This window comes from Eschrichtius robustus, chromosome 3 (assembly GCF_028021215.1).
Source record: "Eschrichtius robustus isolate mEscRob2 chromosome 3, mEscRob2.pri, whole genome shotgun sequence".
NCBI classification, from domain to species: Eukaryota; Metazoa; Chordata; class Mammalia; order Artiodactyla; family Eschrichtiidae; genus Eschrichtius; species Eschrichtius robustus.
Window position 1 is genome coordinate 124,926,781 of NC_090826.1, and position 25,523 is coordinate 124,952,303.

The following is a 25,523-nucleotide window of genomic DNA, read 5'->3' on the forward strand; positions in this document are numbered from 1 at the left end:
CTAGCCACGTCCTGGTTAGAGTCATAGGCTACTCCTTTTTTCTGTCAAAGACATTTCTTTTTTCATAGCCTTGCTGGCTCTGATCACATCATTTTCCCAAGGGGGAAATCTGATGTGGATGCCTACTACAAGGGAATTATTCTGCTGATCAATCAACTAAACTTATCTAATTCCAAGTTAGCTCCATTCAGTTCAGCTGGACTCAGCTCAACTCAACCCAATCCATCCATCCATCCATCTATGCTTTCAACAAGTATTCTTTAAGTACTTTTCTGTCAAAGTCTATGTTGGGCCCGGGGATCCAGCTGGGGTTTCTTCCACCAACCAACTCACCTCCCCTTTCCAATCAGAATGGTATCAGTGTATTGTGTGGAGAGAAGACGGGACTCAGAGCAGGACTGCTCTAGTTTTGCAACTTAGCCCCGCCACTTATTTACTGCCTTGGGCAATTTTGTTAACCTCTCTGAGCCACAGTTTCCTCACCTTAAAGCAGGAATAATAATACCTACTTTGTGGGAGTTTTGTCAGGATTAAATTTATAAAAGGCACTCAGAAATGGTATCCAGGGTCTTCCCTGGCGGTCCAGTGGTTAAGACTTTGCCTTCCAATGCAGGGGGTGTGGGTTCGATCCTGCAGTCAGGGAGCTAAGACCCCACATGCCTAGTGGCCAAAAAACCAGAACATAAAACAGAAGCAATATTGTAACAAATTCAATAAAGACTTTAAAAATGGTCCACATAAAAAATAAATCTTTTTAAAAAAATGGTATCCTGGACTTCCCTGGTGGCGCAGTGGTTAAGAATCCTCCTGCCAATGCAGGGGACACGGGTTCGAGCCCTGGTCCGGGAAGATCCCACATGCCGCAGAGCAGCTAAGCCCGTGCGCCACAACTACTGAGCCTGTGCTCTAGAGCCCGCGAGCCACAACTACTGAAGCCCACGTGCCACAACTACTGAAGCCCGCGCACCTAGAGCCCGTGCTCTGCAACAAGAGAAGCCACCGCGATGAGAAGCCCGCGCACCACGGCGAAGAGCAGCCCCTGCTCGCCGCAACTGGAGAAAGCCCGTGCGCGGCAACGAAGACCCAACGCAGCCAAAAATAAATAAAATAAATAAATTTATAAGAAAAAAAAATGGTATCCATACCCAACACAGTGGATGAACACAGACCAAGGAACATCACTGGGAAATTTCTTAACACTGCAAACCAAAGAAGATTCTACAGGTTTCCACAGAGATAAAATAGGTCAATTGCAAGGGTCAGGAAACACATTGACTTCCGACTTTTAAAAGCAAAACGATAATGGACAAGTTTCTAGTTCTGGGTAAGATGGCAAACACACTTTCCACCTAGACTCTCCCATGGATTGCCCTTATAAAACCTGGGCAGAAGGATACAGCAGCTGTTTGAGGACTCTGAACAGTAAACAGTTTCAGGCAGATCGAGGAAGAAAACCAGAATCCAAACTACTACCAAATCAGCAGTGTGTGTATCATGTTTTCCTCTGGAATTTACAACCTTAACTCAGGGCAATGTGACAGTGATGGCAGCAATAGCCTGAGGCGCCTAAGAAATGAAATATTCAGCAATAAGAAGGAACAAATTATTGACTCATGCAATAGAATAGATGACTCTTAGATGCATTTTGCTAAGTGAAATAAGCCAGATCCAAAAGACTACTGTATTATTTCATGTATTTAACCTTCTGGAAAAGGCCATACTATAGGGAAAGAAAACAGATCAATGATTGATAGGGGATGAGGTGCAGGGAAGTGTTGACTATAAAACGAATGGGGCATGATGGAATTTTTTGGAAAAAAGAAAATAGTATCCATTAAGTCCTCTTGCCATTTTTTAATCCTCTCTGGGCATAAAGGAAAGACTAAGCAAAAAAGACCCAAAGCTCACCACAACACCTGGAAAAGAGGAGAACCCACTGGGGAGGAAGGCACCCACCACTGTAGTATGGTCCTAACCCTTGTTTTTGCCCTTGATTTACCGTGTTCCTCAAAGATCCCTTTGGACACCTCTGCTGAATTCTTTCCGGGAAATTGACATTTACCTAAATTACTCTATTGCATCCCTGGGCTTAGGCTGATCCTGGATTTCTTGTGTTCAAAATCAGGACTGTGCAGTTGAGCACATCTTCATGTTTCCCTCAGTGTTGTGTCAGCCCTTCATTATCAGCAGCGCATGCCCTTTAAGCAGGGAGAAGATACGGGGCTTGGAAGGAATGGTGGCAGCCTACCCAGTCCACCAATCCAGCAGAACCCTGGTGGAAGCCCAGTTAGGGACATCCTACAGTACTGATAACAGAGGAGCAGGGACAAGAAAAGAAAAAGGAGCAGCACTACATCCAAGGGTAGGAACACACAAAGAAAGTGACGCCACATCAGCGTGAGTTCTCCCCAGTCTCTTCCCTCCACAACCCAGGCTACCATGTCATTAAACATCAAGGTGCCAACTCTGGTCTAAGAATAAATAGGCGACTAAGCCATAGCATACCCAGCGTTCTGCATGCTTAGGTTCCCTAAACTTAGGCGACTAAGCCATAGCATACCCAGCGTTCTGCATGCTTAGGTTCCCTAAACTTAGGAAGGCATTCCCTTTATCTCATTGTTTTCCACTCGTGGCTATAATCAGATCTAGGTTTCTTATCTAAACAGATTGCCTCCCATTCAGATGCTGCCCAGAGTCATCTCATGTGAATATCTTCCTCTTTTAGGTACTCAGTGGTCTCAGATGCAGAAACAGAAAGCATTTTCATGGGGCCCATTCACCTCTCCTCAGCTGTTGCAGCTAAACAGATCATCAATGAAGGTGATGCCATCAGACGCAGGGTGGGAGGAGGGAGAGTCCAAGGGCCATCTGGAGACTCTCGGAAGGGGGCCATTGGAAGGTGTCAATGTGCTTCTCACGTGCTTCCCATCACATTAAGAGGAGCGGATCCAAAGAAGGCAGTTCCTCCAACCCCTCCTCATCAACATTCATGGGACAGAGGTGGAAATTATTATGCCTCAGTGTGAACAGTTCTCTAGGCAACAGACTGGGAGGCAGCTCCAATCTGCCCCCAGGGCCCCTCATTCAGTTTTTCAGTTAACCTCAGGGGCCCTGCGATGGCTTATGCTAGAGATGCAGACCTGAGAGCCTAAGAAATGGCTAGGAGCATCCAGAGAGTTCTGTTCAAAGGGATGTCTAGATTTAAATCTGCATTTCCACTAGTGCTTAAAGATGGTTTTTAAACTGAAATATGAATGGGGAGGAGGTAAGGAAAGGTGGGGTGGCAAGAGATGTTAATATTTACACAAAAAAATTTAGAGCAGAAAACGTACTATATTTCATTCAAGGATACTCCTTCCAATTGGATGGATTTTTTTTCCTAATCAATTTTGGGCAAATAATCTTTCACAGTTTCGTTCCTCTCCTTTCTCCTCCCTTTGCGCTTGGTTTCTCTCTCACTCCGGATGGGTGGGGTGAGATAAGGCAGTCCTGTTCATTACACAGGGCCCACCTGGCCTTTGGGCTTAATCTGGCATCCACAGCTGGTGGCCATGATCACTTCCCTAGTGATGAGAACCAAACATGCTACTCCTTCTCCATGTAACCCCAGGTCTTGCTTAGTCCCTAGGCCCTTTGTGTCCCCACCAGGGTCCCTGAGGACATCTGGATCTCCTGAGCAATGAGATATTTTAAAATACCTCATGAGCAGTGAGGTATTTTACCTGATGTTGCTTGTTGATCTGGGAACCCTAGGAGGCCCCATCTTCTCAAGTAACTACTTTTTTCTGTTTTCTTTTATCACCCTACCTGGGGTCACTATTACCTTGCTCCAAGCCAGGCCAAGGTGTCTTGATCCCAGTCTAGTTCTTTCTAAATTGCTCCCAGCACCACCCTAACTCTGGAAGTTCTTTTTCCCTCCCGTGTGGTTGGGAATTTCCCTAACCTTCCATCTTGCATCACCCTCGCATTGTGCTTCACTCTCTGGACATCCCTCCAGGCTTTGGCTCTTGATAAGTAAAAGTCCAGGTTTAGGGGTTGTGAGAAAGCCGTGTCCTCTCTTTGAAAGCTTCGCTTTCAGGTCTATGGGATGCTAGGGACTTTCAGCATTTATATTGTGACCTGAAGCTGAGCAATGCCTTTTTTTTTATCCTAAGCCTTTCTAGGCATTAAGCCTAAGTTTCATTAGTCTGAGTGGCTGAAGGATGGTGGGGGAAGAAAAAAAAGAATAAATTACAGAAAAAAGGAAAATGTACCAAGTGATACTTCAAAACATTGCCCTACTCAGTAGTGATTAGAGGAGTAAAAATGGATGTCGAAGAACCCTCCAATTTCAGGAAAGTCTGCATATGCCACACATCTGACAGAGTGCAAAGGAGAAATGTCTGGGCTTTACTCTCTTCTGATGAAGCCTCAGCGAGTAGAAATAAATGGGAGGAATTGATGCGGCTGAAATGTGCAGCAGAGACCTAGGGAAAGTAGGAGCTCCCAGTGGGGATAAGGGGCTGGGACATTTGTTTTTAAATTGGAAGGGGAAGAAATCAAAACAATAACCTGCTATATAAATAGCCGAGGAAGACATTGCTGTATATTTTAATGAGGCAGTGGGGAGTTTTGTGGGGGTTTTTTTCCATGTAGTAGAGGAAAGATATCTAAGTCAGGGGAGGGAAAGAGAGGGGCTTTTACATTTGCCGTGTAAGACCCCAGGAGAGCCAAGAGTGGTGGAGAAAATAGGAACGCTTCATCTATTTTTAAGCAAAATAGAGCACTGGGATTGCAGAGGTTTTCTTCTTCCTGCTTTTGAAACGGATATCAAAGAACATTTAGAGCTGAGACCTGTGCAGGGATGTGGGTGCACATCAGGTGGTTTAGGCGAGGGTGGAGAGGAGAGGGAAGCTTTAGGGAAATGAAGTCATCAGCCCTGGGCAGAACCCAGGACTCCTGGATCCGCAGACTTGAGCAGCCCGGCTTACAGACACCTGCTCATTCTGTGAAGGGCGGGGCCGTGTCTATTGCCAAATGTGGCTGCACTCTTCACCCACGTGGGAAAGAGGTGGTGCCAGCAAGAGGTTATGGCCAACACAGAGGACACTCCTTTCCTACTTACCTTCTTTTTTCCTCTCTCTACTCAGTACTTTTGGGCTACAAAGTGAAAGGAAAGGTTTTGCTCTCTTGTATACCTTCTTAGAGAAAGGAAAGATCTTACCTTCCTCCAAATTTGATAATTGGGAGCAAATACATTAGGAGGAGAAGTTTCACTCGAGAGGCAGGTGAATAGAATGTGAATTCATTCGAAACTTGAGCTTTTCTGGGCTGTTGTCAGAAAGGCCCCGAGTGCTGTTTTGTGACTGGCGTCAGAGCTCATAGGAAACTTTTGCCACCTGTCAGAGAGCTGGGAGGCTGAGGATCACAGGCGCCCACACTCTAGTGGGGGAAACAGACAATACACGAAATAAGTAAATTAAAGGTGTATTACAAGGTGACCTAGCATAAGTGACTGCTGAAAGTTTCACTTTTCCCAGAGTTATTTGCCTTCCATGTGTAAAGGAGTCAAACTAATAGAATGAATTATGTTACTAAAGAATGCCATGTATTCATCTGGCAAATGCTTCTAAGCGTCTAATTTGTGTGGGTCACTGTGGGATTTACAAGTATAAATTGGACATACACCAGCTACTCAAGGACCTCGGTCTAAGAAATTATCAGCCAGCTTTAGAGATATACGGGAGGAGATGAGGGAAACTGATGTCCCTTCTCCCACCGCAGTACACCTATGCTGCTGACCCTGACAAGTGTCCAGGCCAATGCAGGCTCCTCCTGGGTCCCCATTAAGTCCTTCCTGGCAGATCAGATCCTGCTGGATCTGAAGGAATTCAGCCCATACGCAGAGTCCTGGCAGCAAATGGGCCAAGAGTGGGTTCTCCCAAGGAGCAGGGAAGGCCCTGGTGTTCCTCCTCTTTGATGAGAATGCTTCCTGTCCCCCTAGAACTCAAGCCGCAGGGGGTCAAGGCCGAGGCAGAGTGTCCAGGCATGCTGGAGTCTGCCGAGCAGCTGCTGGTGGAGGACCTGTACAACCGCGTCAGGGAAAAGACGGATGACACCAGCCTGTACAACACGCCCTGCATCCTGGACCTACAGCGGGCCTTGGCCCAGGACCGCCAAGAGGCTCCCTGGAATGAGGTGGATGAGGTCTGGCCCAACGTCTTTATAGCAGAGAAGTGAGTCTGACGTCTGGGGGGGATCATGATCCTTTGTCCTACCACTCTGGGTAGTCCCTGAGATGAAACTCCTCCAACTTTGACCAAAGGCTCAGTAGCTCCCTCCAGCAAATTGATGCTGCCTGACTACTTGCCCAGCCCTGAACTTGGAGAATGGCCCCACCTACCCACCTGCACACAGAGATCCCCGGGCAAAAATGCTGGCATGATTGTTTATCCTCCAACCTTCTGCCAGGGCCCTCTATCATAGCCTGGCCCCTCCAGGTGCCTTTTCTGGGCCTCCCTTCCTGCCCAGAGCCTTGCCAGCACACACCTCACTATCACCATCATCCCATGACATCCATAACAACCATATAATGGGACATTTGGAGCCATTGACAATATTGATTTTATATATATTTACCAACTTATGAAAATGCCCACAATATATTAAGAGGATAAATAGGTTATAAAACAAATATATATAATATGATGCTAATTGAGTAATATATATAGTATGTGTGTATGTCTGTGTTTGTATATGCTTTTACTTAGACAACAAATTGGAAACAAATGTGATAAAAAGTTTATAGTACTTCTCTCTAGGAGGTGGTTCTGTAAGTGATTTTCATTTTCTTCTTCAGGTTTCTTTTGAATTGTACAGATTTCCTACAGTAAACACGTGTTATTTTTATAATAAGAAAAAAATGTTATTTTTCAAATGTTTATCAGTGGTTTCCAGAACAAAACCCAAAACAACTCACTCACATCCTGGTGCTTTTGTTGTGGTCTTGCCAGTGCATAATTGGTAGCAATAGGCTGGTTTGTGAAATTCGTTTTGCTGATCTATTGGCTACTTAATGAGATCTTTTCCCAATGTAATTACCCATATATCTAGATGCAAGGGAGGGAATCTGGGGTCCCCAGGGCAAGCAGTAGGGAAAATAGCTTTGGACATTGGGTCTTGTACTCCACTGTGGTGTAATTGGTTGCCCGGGACCTGATTCCCAGAGCTGGGCACCAAGTCCTGAGTGATCCCTAATTAGCTCTGTAGACCCAGAAACATTCACATCATGATCAACAGGGACCCTGGGCATCTCCAGATATCACCAGCTAAAGGCTTCTGCTCCTTCTTGGGCAACCCTGTCCTCAGGGCCTCTTTAAACTAAGCTCTATTTATTCCGCTGCAGTAAAAAGAGCTCTGAACTAGAAACCCCGAACCCCAGTCCTTATTCAGAGTCTTTTTCTTTGAACAAGTCAAAAAGCTATCTGATTCATTTTTACAATCTTCAAATGGGAAGGGGATATATGTATACATATAGCTGATTCACTTCATTGTACAGCAGAAACTAACACAACATTGTAAAGCAACTACACCCCAATTTTTTAAAAAATGAGGGGGAATAATAATAATAATACCTAAAAAACAAAAAGAATAGTTGTCCTGTCTACCTCTTAAGTTTATTATTAGGATAAAATAAACTAATGCATACGAAAGCACTTTGAAAAGTATAGCATGCCATATCAATGTGAAGCACACATTTTATTATTATTTTTGCCTGCCAATTCTGTGTCTTGATAACTGTGCATCCCAAAGGCATGGAATTTTAGCCTAGAGGTCTCTGGGCCAATCAAAGCTTTCCTTACACATCGATCTTGTTCTCTTCTTTCTCCTGCCTTCCCTTGCCCAGCTCCCCGTCCCTTCTCTCTTTCGCCAGAGCTAAGTCACCAGTCCCTTTTTATAACAATATTTCCCGTGAGCCCCAGACACATGGGTGAGCAGACAAGGAGGTATTCACCCAGCTGTGGCCCTCCTGACCTGGCTGAAGCAGGCTCCCAATCTCAGTGGTAAGGCACCTTTCTAGTTCTGACTCTGGCAAAAAATGCCCCTGCCTCTTTCCCTACAGGAGCGTGGCTGTGAACAAGGGGAGGCTGAAGAGGCTGGGAATTACCCACATCCTGAATGCTGCTCATGGCACCGGCGTCTACACTGGGCCTGAATTCTACACTGGCCTGGAGATCCAGTACCTGGGTGTGGAGGTCGATGACTTCCCTGAGGTGAACATCTCCCAGCATTTCCGGAAGGCAGCCGAGTTCCTGGATGAAGCCCTGCTGACCTATAGAGGTGAGGGGGGTCTGTCTGCTCCAGGCTGCTGGAATTCCACAGGGCGAGGAAGGACAAAAGGAATGTTATGAAAACCTCCAGGTTATCTGCTGTCTGGAGGTCATCTGTCTTAAGACGGTTGTTGTCTCATTCTAGGACAAGGGGAAAGGAATGGACCATCATTCATCCCATAAGTAATTATTGAGGGCCCAACATGTGCCAGGTGCTATTCTAGGCACTGTGGTGAAAGATACAGATAAAACTTCTGGTCTTTGATACTTACATTGTAGTGAAGGCAGAAAAAATTAGAAAGAAAAAGAAAAATGTGAGATACTGATCAGTGTGAGGCAGAGATGAGAACTGGGATGATGTGTTGGAGTGGCTGGCTAGCTCCCTCAAGAGTGGTTGAGAAGGCCTCTCGGAGGAGAGGGCATTTAAGCTGAGCGATAAGAAGGAACTAGCCATGGAAAAATTGGAAGAAGAACATTCCTGGCCAAGGGACGTGCCAGTGCAAAATTCCTAAGGTGGAATAAGCTTGGTGTATTCAGGAATCACAAGGCGAGTGTGGGTTAGCCTGGTAGATGGGGGTGGCAGGGGCCCATTGTGCAGGAAGTTGAGGACCAAGGTAAGGGAGTTGAAAGGCACCTTGATCTGATCTGCATTATGGAAAACTCACTCCCTGGGCTCTGAGGGCAAGACTGGGTGGGAGGGGAGGGGAGAGTGGGAGCGAGGAGAGCAGGGCTGAGGCTGTCACTGTAGTCTAAGTGGGATGATAGGAGACTATCTATAGAGTTGATGGGACATCCATCTCAATGAGGATCTCAATGAGGAGAGGCTGAAGCCCATGCAGTGAGAGCGGGTGGGAGTTCAGCATCTGGTGCCCAAAGACCCATGCTTCAGTCCAGGATTTGCTATGTTCTCTCTATACAAGGAACCGCCGTTTCCTCATCTATAGAACAAATAGATCTAATTTTCCTAAAATTGCTGTGAGGATTAAAATTGTAAAAATGCATACAAGGGCTTACTTCGCACAGAACTGGGTAAATAACAAATGTTTAAAAAGTTATAGCCATTATTATAATGAATATTATTAACTATTCCTGGGAAGGACATTTCCTGTCATCACCAATGGCCAGGAAGGGTAATTTTTAATGGATACATATATATAGAGAGAGAGAGACAGAGACAGAGACAGAGAGAGTTACAGAGAGACAAAGAGGGGAAATATTTTTATATATGTATACATTTTTATTAAATTATAATTTATAAATGTATAAATGTTATGTATATAATAATTATATATCTATATAAAATGATTTTCTCCCCTTTTCAATGCTTAAAAAAAACCTACTTTTAAGAACGTATTTCTTCTGACAAAAGTGGACTTGGGCGTGTCTGTGGGAGAGGGGATTTCTTCCGCTGCTTTTCCGGGTGCTGACGGCCACTTCTCGGCCGAACGAGGGAAGCCATAGACGCGGCAACCGGCCGGCGGGGCTCGCGCAGCATCCCGGGCGAGTGAGGCTGCTCGCAGAGCCGAAACGCATCCCCAGAAGCGGGAGAAGCTGCCCGGAGGGTGGCGGCGTGGCAGGGAGGAGGCGGGCTGGGCGTCCAAGAGCTGCGAGGCCGAAGCAGGCAAGTGTCCTGCCGCGGGGAGAGGGAGACGGCGGCGCTCCCTCCAGGGCAGGTTCTCCCCGCGACCCAGAGCGGTGCCGCAGGGCCTGCGGGCGAGCGCAGCAGCTCTGCCAGGTCCACCGGGTGGTCCCCATCACCTGCCCGGCCGGTGCGTGCTGCAGACCATCTCCTCTCCCCTGGCTGCTATCAACTGCCTTCAGGCTCACCCTCCCTAGTCTCCGCACCCCTGCGAGGCAGGGAAAGGACGGTATCCTTACAGAGGTTGTTGCCTTTGTGGGCACTTCCTACCCCGGGGCAGACAGTTGTCACCATCCCTGGAATTAACCTCCTGAGCCTTAGTTTCTGTGGTTTTCTCCGTTCTAGGATACTTCCGAGTCAGTTCTTAACAAGGAGGAAGGCAAAACATACCCCTGGCTCTGGGCATTTTACATAATAATCGCAATGACCCCTTGAGAAGGTATTTACATTTTGCAAATTGGGAAATCCCACTCATGGAAGGCTAAGTGATGGCCACCATGAAATAATTAAGATTCCTTTGGTTGCCAGTAAGTAGAAAGCATCTCAAACTACTTAACAAGCAACAAAGGCATTAATTACAGCAATACAAGGAGAAATCCAAAGACAGGAAGGTGGCCCCGGGATGGTCTGGAACAAGGACTGGACAACCTCAGGACTGTTGGTTCCATCATCTCTTTCTACCTCAGAGAGCATGGCCCACCACAGGCCTGACAATAACGGCTAACTTCCTGCCTCAGTCCATTTCCACGTTCCCTGGAGAGAAAATTTGTTTGTCAGACTCTGGTCCTTTGTCTACCCTAAATTCTATCCACAGTGGCAAGGGGGGTGGCTTCTGGGCAAGTACTTCTCATTTTCCTGGGGTGCAGAGAGGGGGAAAGTTCTGAGGAAAAGGAGAATTATGAATTGGGAGGATACAAAACAAATGCCTGCCATATAAAGGCATACTGAGAGTGTGAGAGAACTGGAACCCAGCCTTACTCAAGTCCAGGGCTCTCTCCACTAGCTGTACTCTTCAAATCTTTAAGCACATCTAGACAGACCATGACCCCCACGTCCCCCTGCCATCAGCCCTGCTGCTAATCAAAATGGCAACTGCAAATTAGAAAAAGACCACCTTCCTCAAGCCATTTACTGCTGGAGAGTTTTCATCATAACCAAACAAATCAACTTTGACTTCAAAGTTAAAGGCGTCCCCTCGAGTTGTGTCAAGCATAAGCTATACATTAGTGTGGCCTTGTGCCTAACAGAGAAAATAAAAAAATCCTTTCGTTGCTCTGGGTGAATTGGGTGGTGCCCCAAGTCTGACCCATCCAGCTCTCCCCTGTCCCTCAGGCTGCCCCTGACACTCTTCAGAGGAATCCCAGGTGTAAGGAACATAGCACGGAAAAGCATGGCACCCCAACCTGGCCTCCACCAGACTGAGTCTAACTGTATTTGATGCCCTTATGAGGAAGCCTAGCTGCTTGTGTCCTGAAGTGTGCTGAAGTGAGCTGGCCTAGTAACCACCTCCAGAAGAAGTGAATGAGACCTTGGTACTAACTGTAGTAAATTGTGACCTGGTCGGCCAGTTAAAAGGGGGTCCTTGCTGAGGGACAGCTGAGCCCTGAGCTGGAGGAGGGAGGGGATAAGACACTGAATCTGTAGATGCTCTTTTAGTGGCTTTGATTCTGCTTGCTTACCGCCCCCTAGTGGCTGCTGGCCCTTGGCAATAAGGCCTTTCAGCATTATTGGACCTCAGGGCCCTCAAGTCTTGCCTTGGTCTCTGGCCTTCTATGGTCTTAACTGGTACTAAGATATAATAATAGAAGTCACCCCCATCCCATATTGTAAGATAGGACTCTTAACTGATTTAACAGATATCCCCGAAGACTGTTGGCAAATAGATTGATGACAGCCTGGAGGGAGATCTCTAGCGGTCCCAGTGTGCATTTTAAACATAGAATGAAGGCATGTTTGTCATGTTTATGAAGGATGCAAAGCAGAGGGGGAGGCTGGGGAATAACTGATCTATTGAATGGTAGAGTTGAGACTTGCAAAAGCTTCTGTTAGCCTGTAAGAACAGGCTATATCTACCAAAAACATCAATAGGAATTTGTAGAGTTATCTTTATGTTTTAAGAATGCTGCAAGATAAGAGAGACATGGCTTGATAGCAGTTTTTTTTAGAAGGCTTTATAGGTTTCAACTGATAAAAAAGATAATTTGAGTTCATTGTGTGATATATCCACCCACATTGCAAGCTCGGATGGCATCAGTGAAGGCCCAGTGCCCAGAAAAAGAGTGGTGAGGGGCCCACTCTACTCTGTATGGGTCAGTCCAAACCTGAAATATCTTGCTCCATACTGACACAACTTCCTTAGGAATAAAACTGATAAATTCAAGTTTGACCTGAAGAGAGTGGCAAGTATAGTAATGGAACATGAAAAAATGTTTGACTAATGATTGAAAGACCCAGAATAGCCAGGAAAAGAAAAAAGAAAAAGAAAAAGAAAAAAAAACTCTAGTGAAGAATATGATAGTGATTTTCTTAAAGATTTTTGTATTAAAGACCTGATTCATACAGATATATTTATTATTTACCCTTGTATGTCAGAGCAGGAACACTGGGTGCCTGTTACAGAAAGTTATCCTTTGCCCTAACATGTGAAAGAATTTTCAAAAAATTAGAATGACATAAATATGGAATGAGAGGGGTGTGTGTGTGTGTGTGTGTGTGTGTGTGTGTGTCTGTCTATATCTGTCTAAAATACTGAGCTCTCTGTCACTGGAAGCATCTGGCAGAGTCTGGATGATGGATTATCCAGCATCAAGGATGTGGTAAAAGGAATTCTCAAGGGACTTGTGGTCCTTTCCAACACTGAGATTCTACTTCTCTGTGATTCATTCATCTTAGCCTCATTCCTTTTCTTCTCTCTTCTTTTATTTTTCCTCCCTCTGATGCTCAGTCCGGTGGAGAAAAAGTGCACTCCAGTGTTTCAAAACTGGGGACAGTGGTTAGTTCCTTTTTTCCCCACCCACTCCCCACTCCCTGCTGTGTTCAGAAAATGCGGAAGATGTTTCCTCAAGCACAGGGCAGTGTCACTGCTCTGTGTGACATCTGTAATATGGGGACAATGATGCTTGTGCCTCATGGGACTTGAGCACGGATGAATAAGAGAAGCAAAGGAAACATATTAAATCCAGCACATCAAAACAGCTCTTAAAAAGAAATACAAGTGCCATTACATCACTATCTCTTGTGTTTTCTTCTCAGGGAAAGTCCTGGTCAGCAGTGAAATGGGCATCAGCCGCTCGGCAGTGCTGGTGGTCGCCTACCTGATGATCTTCCACAACATGGCCATCCTGGAGGCCTTGATGACCTTGCGCAAGAAGCGGGCCATCTACCCCAACGACGGCTTCCTGAAGCAGCTCCGGGAGCTCAATGAGAAGCTGATGGAGGAGAGAGAAGAGGACTTCGGCAGGGAGGGGGGAGAAGAGGAGGCGGAGGAGGGCGAGGATGCAGGGAGCACGGTTGGGGCTAGAGTGCACGCCCTCACCGTGGAAGAGGAGGATGACGCCACCAGTCACCTGAGTAGCTCCTCCCTGGGGAAGGCCAGCCGAGCCTCCAAGCCCCTCACCCTCATCGATGAAGAAGAGGAGGAGAAACTCTATGAGGCGTGGAAGAAGGGGCAGGGTCTCCCCACAGGCAAGGTCCCCCAGGGCGGGGACGACAGGCGCTCAGCCTCCTCCGGCCAGGGTGAGGAGGAGCCCGAGGATGAGGATGTGGAGCGAATCATCCGGGAGTGGCAGAGCCGAAATGAGAGGTACCAGGCAGAGGGGCACCGGAAGTGGGATAGGGAGGAGGAAGAGGAGGAGGAGGGTGACGACGGCTCCTTTGTGAGGAGGAGACGGAGGCACACGATGAGTGAGAGCAGCACCTCCGAGAGTGTGAGCAGCCAGGACATCCGGGTCCTGAAGCAGCAGCTGGAGATGAGCAGCCAGAACCGAGGTGGGAGACGCCGCTCTGACTCGGTGTCCACGGAGAGCACCTGGGACATGTGGAACCAGAGGCTACTGGAGATTGAGAAGGAGGCTTCGCAGAAGTACCACTCCAGGAGCAAGAGAGAGGAAGTAGACGCCAGCTCGGAGGTGGGGAACGGGGTGCGGGAGGACGACGAGGAGAGTGTGTACTCTGAGGCCAGCTCCTTCTATAACTTCTGCAACAGGAACAAGGACAAACTCACTGCCCTGGAAAGGTGGAAGATCAAGAGAATCCAATTTGGATTTCACAAGAAAGACTCGGAGGCAGGAGACGGCAGCAGTGAGCAACGTGCAGAGGAGGCCAAGGGGGAGAAGAAGAACCTCTCTGACGTCAACCTATCTGCCTACCAGGCCTGGAAGCTGAAGCACCAGAAGGTGGGCAGTGAGAACAAGGAGGAGGTGGTGGAGCTCAGCAAGGGAGAAGACTCGGCCTTGGCCAAGAAGAGGCAACGGAGGCTGGAGCTGCTGGAGAGGAGCAGGCAGACGCTGGAGGAGAGCCAGTCCATGGGAAGCTGGGAGGCAGATAGCTCGGCTGCCAGCGGGAGCATCCCCCTGTCTGCATTCTGGTCCGCAGCCCCCTCAGTCAGTGCTGGTGGGGACACAATGTCGGTGCTCAGTGCCCAAAGCCACAGCTCCCATCCCTCTCAGGCCCTAAGCAATGTAGGGGGATGCTTGGCCTCCGCCCCCACCACACCTCTACCTAACCTGCCAGTGGGGCCCGGAGACACCATTTCCATTGCCAGCATTCAGAACTGGATTGTCAACGTAGTCAGCGAAACTCTCACCCAGAAGCAAAATGAAGGGCTGCTGTTGTCCCGCTCACCCTCTGTTGCAAGCATGAAGGTGGCACCAGCAGCCAGCTGCCTGGGGGATGACCAAGTCTCCATGCTTAGTGGCCAGAGCGACTCCTCCCTGGGCGGCTGCCTGCTCCCTCAAAGCCAGGCAAGACCCAGCTCCGACACGCAGTCCATGCTGTCCACCCACGTCACACGGGGCTCAAGAGCTGAAGGTACTGGGAGCAAAGTGAGGGGGACCAGCAAGCCTATCTGTAGCCTCTTTGCTGACAGTGTTGACCTAAAGGAGCTTGGCCGGAAGGAGAAGGAGATGCGAACAGAGCTGAGGGAGAAGATGTCTGAGTACAGAATGGAGAAGCTGGCCTCCGACAACAAACGCAGCTCCCTCTTCAAGAAGAAGAAGGTCAGGGAAGATGAGGATGATGACGTGGGTGATAGGGATGAGGACGCTGACAGTGCCATAGGGAGCTTCCGGTATTCTTCCCGCAGTAATTCCCAGAAACCCGAAACAGACACCTCCTCCTCCCTGGCTGTCTCTGATAGTTATGGAAGTGGCAGCAGAGCTGGCAAAGAGATGGATAGCAGTATTAATAAGTGGCTCAGTGGCCTCAGGACAGAGGAAAAGTCTCCTCCCCAAAGTGATTGGTCTGGAAGCTCCAGGGGGAAGTACACCAGATCTTCCCTGCTCTGGGAGACGGAGTCTAAGTCCTCCAGTTACAAGTTCTCCAAATCCCGGTCAGAGGAGCAGGACACTTCCTCCTACCATGAGGCCAATGGCAACTCCGTAAGAAGCACTTCACGGTTCTCTGCTTCCTCCACCAGGGAGGGCAGAGAGATGCACACGTTCTCCAGGTCCATGTTCAGTGAGACCTCAAGCTCCCGAGAGGGAAGCCCGGAGCCCTACTTTTTCCGCCGGACCCCTGAGCCCTCTGAAGGGGAAGAGTCCCCAGAACCACAGCGTCCGAATTGGGCCAGACCCAGGGACTGGGAAGATGTGGAAGAGTCATCCAAGTCAGATTTTTCTGAATTTGGAGCCAAGAGGAAATTCACCCAGAGCTTCATGAGGTCTGAAGAGGAGGGAGAGAAAGAGAGGATGGAGAAGAGAGAGGAAGGGAGGTTTGCTTCAGGGCGGCGGTCCCAGTATCGGAGAAGCACTGACAGGGAGGAGGAGGAAGAAATGGACGATGAAGCCATCATTGCTGCCTGGAGACGCCGGCACGAAGAAACCAGGACTAAGCTGCAGAGAAGGAGGGAGGATTAAGCTGGGCAAAGTGGATCTGGGAGAGACTGAGAACACAGGGAGAGGCCATACGGCTTAGCACAGGGCTCAGGGCATACATTGCCACAGCCCATCAAGGGACAAGGTTGTGGAGAGGATCATATGGAGGGGCAGAAGTGAAACGAGAGGTACCAGGCAGAAGGGCACTGGATGTGGTGTAGGGAGGAAGCAGAGAAGGAGGAGAAGAGCCATAAATGTAAGGTCCAAATGAGGGACAAGCTGACACCATTTCTGTTGCCCAATGTCCTCTAAGCTTTGGTGCTTCACTTATGTATTTGATTTTGTTCATCACAGACTAGAAAGATGAGCTTGCAAAGGCACTATAGTTTGTTGGAGACTCCAGCTTACATCCAGGAAGGCTGTGAATACACGACATGGTTCTATATGTAGAGGTTTTATTATGAGGCCCAGGAAATCTATCCTGTGGCAAGTCTCACCTCTCCCAGCAATGCTGAGTTCTGGTTGTTTCTTTTGAATGTTTTGGATCTCCATTAAATTGATATGTTGTCAAATATTTCTTCTTCATTCTGGTCACTTTTAGCTCTTTGGATATTAGCAGAAACCCACTTTAACAGACAGATGTGTTACCATGAGCCAGCCTCACCTTGTGCTACAAAAGCTGTGTCTCCAGAAAATACCGTTATCACCTTATTATAAAAAATAATAACCAAGTATTTAGTTTAGGATACAGTGCAGTGGGAAGACACTAGGGGGACCCTTGAGAGTAACAGAGGGAACTCGAGAAAGAGAGAACAGGTTTTGTCGTGGTGAGGGTGGCAAGCTAAAGTTAGAGAGTCCCTCTGGAATGGCAGGAAAAAAAAGCCAATCATGAGGGAGACAAGAAAAGAAGCCCAGTACAGGGAGATGGAGATGTATCTTTGTGAAATCTTGTGGTCATCCTTGCTCTTCATTCCTTGGAGGATCATTGGACAAGGCAGTGGGCATTTGCATAGTGGGCATAGGATCCCTACTTGATCCTTCCCTGCACTCTGGATGGGCTAAGTTGGTGAGATTTCCTTACCTTTTGTTCTCAAGGGTTTCCACCCCTCCAAACACAGGTTGAATTGCTGAAGCAAGAGACATATTTTGGGCACCTACCTCAAACACTGATGGACTCATTTCTATAGTTCCTTTCAAGCTGCAGCATCTTGCAGGATTCGAAAACAGGCACATGCCATGCAGGGGTCCAAGATGTCTTGATCAGTCAAAAAATCTAATTCATGAGACAAAGTTGGAAGGGGAGGAGATTAAGGAGGAATCCACCAATGGGATGAATTGTATGTGATCACTAAAACCTGAGTTTCATGGGACATGGAGATGATGCATCCTTTCTATGTGGATTAGTTAACATTACACATTGCAACGAGCACAAAGATACCAAGACAAAAGGAGCAGACTTGAGCTCAAACCCAGACCTGAACATTAGCTGCTGTCAAAGTAACTGAATTAATTTGCTCACCTTCCCTCTAACACTTCAGCTTGAAGTTCAGTTGCTGATGGAACTCATCTCCCCTGCACTGGCTGAGGGAGAATGAGGCCTTAAAAAAAACACTGCTCAGCCTTTGTCCCATTTGCCCCTTTCCTTCTTCCTTTGCTCATTTTACTTTAGTCAGCCTTAGTCCCTAGTTTCCATGCTCAGCAAGTCATTCTCATCATTCAAGATGGCGCTATCCTCATAGGCCCACTGCAAGAAGGCTGGTTGTGGCCCATTTTATCTTCTGGGTGAGCTCAAGTCTTCCTCTCTCATTTCACCCCTACAGGGAAGTTTCTGATACAGGCACAGACAATCACTTGAGCATCTATTCTAGAAGGTTTATCTTCTGGAGAGAGGATTGAGAATATCCCTGGGACAACAGCTCTCTTTTTCTTTTCCTGATTTTCTTACCTTGAATTATCTTGCAATTTGACCATCAATATTTATAGAGCCAAGTTCAGGGACCAAATTAACTGACAGGCCAGCTGAGCAGCTGCCCCCAGTGCCCATACGTAAGGATCCAACTAACACAGCTCCCTACACATGTCTTTTTTTCTAACCTAACTGGAAAATAAATAAATTGATCTCAATCATGTCAAGAAATCAAAAAAAAAATTCCTAGTCAATCCTAACTAATAGCCCACTGAATGGAAGTTGAACAAACATGAGAAGCATCTTGGTTTGAAGAGTCACCCAGTCGTTCTCCAGACCTGAATTTGAGCCTGGTGGAAACAGACCAAGGAGACCACCTAGTCTGCTTTTACTTGAGCTCGTAGGCTAGAAGGGCAACACTGGCCCTCATGGTCCGTATGTGGACTAGCTCAAAGAAGGAAACCCAAGAGGGGTCAGGGTCAAGACCTAGAGAAAGGCTTTTGCTTGCTATGTCTCCAAGGATAACTCCTTCAGGATCCTGTGCTCAGGGAGGTGTCTGCCTGAGAGTTCAGGATTCTGAATTCAGCTTATTCCTGGAGTCCAGACTATACCTTGGTAAACCACATCAGTGGAAATTTTATGTGAGTTATAATGAGCTTGAAGGAATAGCTGGGATTTGAAGTATTAAGATCCCAGCTATGGCTTCTGAATTAGACCTAACCTAGGATGATAGGTTGCACTTCAGCCTTCTAGTCTCTGAATGACATTAAAAGGTAGGCATTGTGTCGGTAAAGATCTCAGTAGATGATACCCAAAGTGGTAACTGACAAGAGTTCAAAGGAGGAACTATTTACAGAGGCATGGGCAGGGTTAAGGGATCACAAAGGAATAACAAAGCACCCAGGTACTAGAATAGTGAGATATTGATACCACTCTAGGACTGAGGGGGCAAAGTGAGGGATCTGCCTGCAGAGCTCAGCAAGAGCCATAACCATGGGAGGAGGGCCACTGGCAACCTGGCAGGGGAGTGAGGAGAATGAATACCACGACCTCTCTCTCCTCCTAAATGTTGATCTCACGCTAGTAACTTTCATTGGCCAAACCTAACTGGAATCCAGCGGGTGGGAGAGCCCTGTAGTCTGGAGAACAAAAAGTGGATTAGGAGGGGCAAAGAGAGAATTACCAGCACAGAGGTTAATACATTTAAATGGAAAGGCCATCTCAGTAGAGCCTTTCCAATGATGTTGTTTTAAATGACTGGGAACAATGTACACTGAACACAAGATCTATCCACTGTTAAGAATTAATTAAAGACTGGAATATGGTTTTAGCTATGCAAAACCAACTAATAGAGTCAGTGATTTTGTTTTACAGGAAAGAAAAAGAGGAGACAGATCTGAATCAATGGCCTTCATCTACCTCTGAGTTATATAAAAAGCTCAGGAAGAGACTTCCATGATAAGGGCAGAATAGTGTACAGAAAGGGGCCCCACAAGAGTGGAAATCCTGCACAGGATGCGGAGGTAGGTAGTAAGAGAGAGAGGACACATTTTTTTTAACCTCCAAGGTGAGGCCCTAGAGGGGAAATGAAGTCATGGAGTCTGCGAAAAAACTAAGGTAGATCTGAAGCACCCCAGCAGGAAGCAGGAGACATAACCAAATTAGGTGATTCAAAAAGGAATCTCGTAAAGGAGCCATTTACATAGGTGTGGGCAGGATGGAGAGGTATAATGTGCACCCCAGGGTTAGGGGTTAGATCCCTGGGCCTAAAGAGGCAAGTGCTGTTACTAGACCCCTAGAGACAGAGGGGCCCGTGCAGAGGGTCTGTCTCACAACAGCTGAGACCTTTGGGCTAGGGAGCCAGGCTGACAGGACCCCATAGGAAAGGAGCCAGAGAACTTCAGCCTCCAGCCTCCTGCCGCCACCCAGCCCTCCCCAAAAACAACCCAGAGGGAAGGGAGCTGGTGCCTGCAATCCATGTAGGTCAGCCTCCTGGGGCACAGAGGAGGGTGGGGAAGGATGGACCATGGATCTGGCATGGCAGACAGAAGATACCCAATAGCAGGGGCAAAATTTCAGACCAATGCACCAGTTACCCTGTGGTATATTGTTGACACTGGGTTACGAAGACTCTGCTTTTAGTGATTGGAATATTACCAGAAGAGGGCATGTGAATTTCTCTGGACTCCCTGAAACCTTTACCCCTGGTGTTATTAACCAATGACAGTGAAATAACTTCTTGCCACAACCTGCCTAAAACATGCCAAACAGAGTTGCCTTTGTGAGAAGAATCTTGAATACACATTTATACCTACTCTTAGGATCATCTACTCCTATGAGCTTTGGTTCAGGGCTCATGTTTTAAAGCACTGTCTATTTTCTGTGTCAGCTCCTGCCGCTATGCAGGATGCCTGCCATCTTTTTCAGGTGCCAATCAGAAACCAACTCCCCATCCCCTCCACACACACACTCACAAGGAAGTTTCATGTAAAATCTATATTTTAAGTAATACCATCCCGCCCAAATATCTGCCAAATTAGTATAAATACATCTATGTGCATGGGAAGGTAATCAGTTTTATTTTTATAGCTTCCAAACACCACCACTGTCATTTCTGGGCATCGTGGCCCCAGCTAGCATCTGTGAGCATCTGTGCACGCAGATCAGCTGCTGCACTGCTGCAACAGCTGAGCCTCCCCACCGCCAGCCATTCAGTCACCTGGATCCTGGGTGGATGCGGCGTCTCAGAGCGGGTGGCAGATCCACTTGGTTTAGCTTCACTTGTCTCTAAGTTCCAGGAGGCAGAAGTTGGATTCAGCTTTGGTGGCAACTCTGACAAGTGGCCACAACCAATAATTCAATTCAATTTAGCTGAGTTTGGTAAACATTTCTTGAATACCACTCTTGTACCAACACTGCCCCAGGGCACTATGCTATTGAGAGCATCCTACCTGAAGTAATGGAAGATAGAGACAATCTCAAGTAGGAGAGAGTCTTAAGTCCCTCATGAGAAAGGATTTTTGAAAAATTGCCCAGGTTAGAGAACTATCAAGGCACCTGGGTCCAAGCTTAGCAACGTGCCAGGTATATCGGAAGAGCACCAACCACTGAATCTTGAAAGCTCACAGCCAGCTTTGACACCTCCTTTCCCTCTTCCCTTACCTGATCCAGGTGATTCTGCTTTTTGCATTTGCTTTCTTCATTCTGTTATCACACCATCTTTCCAAACCGGGACTCTTATTCAGCACCTGGCGATTGCAGCCTCATTCCCTCTCCATCTAGTCTGGAACCCAGTTAATCTTCAGGTTCACAATTCTGGTTCTTTACATTCTTCTGCTTAAAAATTTTAATGGCTCCCTATTGCCTATGAAATGAAGCTTAAATTTCTTCCCTTGGTATTCAAGGGCCGCCTTCCCCTCCACTTCCAGCCCTATCCATCATTCCCTTCATGTACCACACCTTCCACCTCTGTGGGAACAGCACTCCATTTCGTACATTCCTCTGTGCCCTTTCTCAGGCTTTCCCCTCTGCCTCGGGCTCCCCCACTGCCCTCTCCATGCTTAGACAACCCACCCTCTGAGGTTCTCCTCTATCAAAACCTCTTTTAGCCACCCTGGCTGCATGAGTTTCTTCCTCCTCTGAAATCACACAGAATTTTGTTTGCAACTGTCTTTGGCACTTACCACAGTCTGCTTTTTATTATAGGAATTTGGTACATAAGGTTAAGAATGTCTACCTTTTAGGATTATTGTGGAGTTATAATTACATAATATATTATTTTAATATGTCTAGGCAGTTCACGGCATCCAGTAGAATTTAATAAGTAAATTGTAGTTTGATATATGTAAGTCTACAATAGCAATAACACGTTATTATTGTTATAGTTATTATAATAGACTCAATGTGGTAAAGTGCTTAAGAACACAGCTTTGGAATCTAATTGAAAAATAAACAACTTATTAAATTTTTACCATATTCCAGGCACTATGCTAAGAGCTTCAGACATAGATTATCTACTTTATTCTCTTCAAATTTTTAACCTTATTTACTTCATTATTTTAAATGTATGATGTGCTAAACACTATGCTAGCCACTGGGAATTCAGCAGAAGTCAAGACAATGAGAATTTGCCCTCAAGGAGCTAATAATTTTATTGCAGGAGATAGATGGTAAAAAAAGGAATTTAGAATATTTAGAATATTACTTATATATTTATTTTGCTTATATGTCAGTCTCTCCCTACTAGAGGGTAAGCTCCATGGGGTAGTTGTTCCCTGTTGTATCCCCAGCACTAGAAGCCAAGCCTAGGAAAAAGGGGACTCTCAACAAACATTTATTGTGGCTAAAAACAATAGTGCTCTGAAAGGTGGAGGTGGGGAGCGGGGTGTTACTTTAGATGGGGTGATTAGGGAACCATCTCTCTGATGTTTCAAAGAAACTGGTAAGGACACTGAGGCTTAGAGAAGTGAAATAATAAATTAGCCAAGGCCACATGGTTACTCTATGCCAAAGACAAAATTCAAATTAAGACAGTCTGATTTCAGAGCCCACACACCTTGCAGGGTGAGTGACATCTGTAAAGTACTCAGGACAGTGCCTGGTGCACAATAATTGCTCAATAAACATCTTTTACATCTTCTACTGGATTGTTAGTCTTGAAATCAATTTTGTTTTAAAAGCATGGAATTATTGATTGGCTAGTGAATTAATGATCCAGCATGGATCATTTTTAGGACCCAAAGAGTCAGTTTGTTTCTGTTTACTGATACTTTTCCTTTTTCTTTCCTCTTTTTTTCCCCTCTAATGAGCGGGCAAGATGCTTAGCGGGTGATGGGAGAGAGAATGTCACAGGATACTGAGGGTTGGAGGGAATTCCAGGTGTCTGTGGGAGGCACAGCAGTTCAGCCAGCTGCTTGGGAGAACAACCCCATCTTCACCAACATTGACTGCTGGACCGGAGTTGCTGGAAGCATTTCTCTCCAAGCCGCAGTAACTCTGCAAGTGCTTCAGCAGAGACCAGTCTTGACAAATGTCCATGCTTTCCAAGGCAGAGCAGGGACTGCTGGGGAGGAGGGGCTGGGAGGGGAAAGGAAAGCCATCAGAGTAATAACTGCTCCTGGCCCCCGCTCTGTGCCAGCTGCCACCAGCCTGCTCTGTCCCCGTTCACATGGGGCTGCTAAGAGCTGTTTGGGGAGAAGCAGGCATTCCTCAAAGGAACACAGAACAAGGAAGGCCCCTGTAACAGGCAAAAGGGCAGACAGCAGGCATGACTCACTGCCATTTGCTGGACGTTGAGACCCTGTGGCTTAACTGGATCATTATCCAGTTAATGCCTTATTAGCATTTCTCAAACTAGAAGACGGTGCAAACAAGTGCTCCAACACGAAGCGACGCAATGGCTTCCTGCTCCCACTCCAGTGGTCCCGGAGAGCACAGACCAAGAGAGGCCCCAGAGCTCTGTCGCTCTTCCTTACGGAATCCCATTTGGAAAGCCTGCTGACCACCTCTCAGCCACATTCCATTTAGCCTGCTGGCAGACGTAACGATTCTGCAAAGCCAGTGTTAATATCCCCATTTTACAGATAGGAAAGAAAAGTCAGACTGAGAGGGATTAAGTGATGTGCTCAGAATCACCATGTAAGTAGGGAAGCAGGGATTTGAACCTAGGTATGTCTGATCTTAAAGCCACTTTTTTCTACCACACCATTTTGCTTTTAAAAAGATCTGTGCCCAGGGAGGGATTAAACCCGCAATTGCAGAGAAATCTGAAATCTGACTGCAGGCTGCTGACTGATTGGCCATCCAGAAGATGCAGTCCCTGAACAAAGCCCATGCTCGGGCTGGCCTTCCTCCATCCCGCGTGTTAGCTGTCTCACTAATAATCAGTCCAGTGCGAAAGAGTGCCAGGAAGATGACAAGCCCGGAGCCCCCAGGGACCGCTCTTAAATAGGAGCTTTACTTAAAGGATGGGATGTTCAAAGAGGCTGAGATTTCCGCACGCACTCTCTTCTGACTCCTGGGAGAGAAGCTTTCATTCCAGGGAGTCACAATATCTGTGCGTCTTTCAGACAGCTTTCTCTTTTTAAAGCTGCACAGCACAGGCAGTTGTGGAGCTCTCGATTTATTACAAAGGCTGCTGGGGGAGATGGCAGAGAGCTGGAGTGTGTGTGTGTGTGAGAGGGAGGCAGAGACAGAGGGAAAGAGAGACAGAGGCAGAGAAACAGAGACAGAGATATTAGGCAAATCACTCATCCTCACAGCCCCTCAAACAGAAGAAACATGCTCCCTCTTTGATAGCAGTGGAGTCAAGATGAATGAGGATTTCAGTTATTCAAACTGAGTTCCCCTAAAACCAAGTTCCTCTGCGGAGTTTACGATTCCAACACCTGTTCCCCTCCAGACTGAAGATTACCAAGAAAAGGGGGGATTGAAACTGAGCAGGACCCTGAGGGTACAAAAGGCTTTCCGTGTGCCCGGTTTCTTGATTGCAGGAAAAAGTCTTCAGCCTCCTAGACCTTCTCTGAGCTCCAAAGGGCAGATTCAGACAGTTACTAATTAGGAAAGGGAGGGAATGCAGAAACAAAGGAGCATTCAGGAAACAACAGTGCGGCACAGAGCAGGGTCCTGGTTCCTCCTGAAGGGGTATACGTAACAATATATCTCTGAGTTCTTCTACTGGAACTAAGGCTGCCCACCCAGGTGGAGGATGGTAACTTCAGGCTGGGCACAAGTACTTGGACCCCCAGACTGGTTGGGGTCAGATGGCTGATGATTGAGATTTGACCCCGTTTCCTCACCACCGACCAATCAGAGGAAGGTCACACACCCTGCAGTCTTTCTCCCCCAAATGTTGCCTGTAAAAACTCTTCCCTGAAAACCATCAGGGATTTTGGGCTTTTTGAGCAAGAGCTGCCCATTCTTGCTTGACCCTTGCAATAAATCTTTCTCTGCTCCAAACTCCGATGTTTCAGTTTGTTTGGCCTCACTGTGCGTGAGGCACCCCAACTTGGGATCAACAATATGACCAAAATTCAGCCAAATAGGTTTAATACTAGACCTATTCAGTAGACAAACATTATATTTATTAATCAACAATAATTGGGACCTGCTATAAAAGATCCCCCTTTTCGTTTCATTCATTCATTCCTTCTTTCATTCAACAAGCATATATGGAGTTCTTACTAGGGGACAAGAATTGTTCTGGGTGCTGGAAATGCAAAGATGCATGAAACACGATGTCTTTCTCTGAAGAGTTTGAATACAGTCTAGCAGATTCTTTAACAAAAGGCACTTAGAGCCCAGAGGCTACTTTGGCTTGAAATCCCAGCGTTAGACTCTTTCCTTTGAGTTAAAGCACCAGCTACAGTTAAAATGTCTGTGAATTAGGGGTAACTCAGTGGCATGGACTAGCTAGTGTCCCTTTGAAATGAGACAGACACTAAGAAAGTTTTGATGGAGGAATATCAAAAGGTCCAGGAGCCTATAAATTGTGTCAGTGGAAAAACAAGAGCAACGTGAGGCCTTTTGCAAATCAAGAAGAGGACCTCCTTTCTGCCTTTCTTCTCTGTTGTTTTACGCCTCTTAAGATACACACATCTCCGCACACGCTGCAGTGAATTACAAGATGGAGCACAGCT

General features: G+C 46.9%; 1 protein-coding gene across 1 annotated transcript in view; it reads left to right on the forward strand.

Moving 5' to 3' along the window:
- The window catches only part of STYXL2 (serine/threonine/tyrosine interacting like 2), a 31,121-nt gene extending 14,973 nt beyond the window's left edge, over positions 1 to 16,148 (forward strand). Inside the window, exons 2-5 of the mRNA XM_068538356.1 lie at positions 2,726 to 2,820; positions 5,984 to 6,215; positions 8,102 to 8,319; positions 13,201 to 16,148. Coding sequence (XP_068394457.1) covers positions 2,726 to 2,820; positions 5,984 to 6,215; positions 8,102 to 8,319; positions 13,201 to 16,022 — 3,367 coding nt within the window. The 3' untranslated portion in view covers positions 16,023 to 16,148. The remainder of the gene's footprint in view (positions 1 to 2,725; positions 2,821 to 5,983; positions 6,216 to 8,101; positions 8,320 to 13,200) is intronic.
- Positions 16,149 to 25,523: the final 9,375 nt, after the last annotated feature.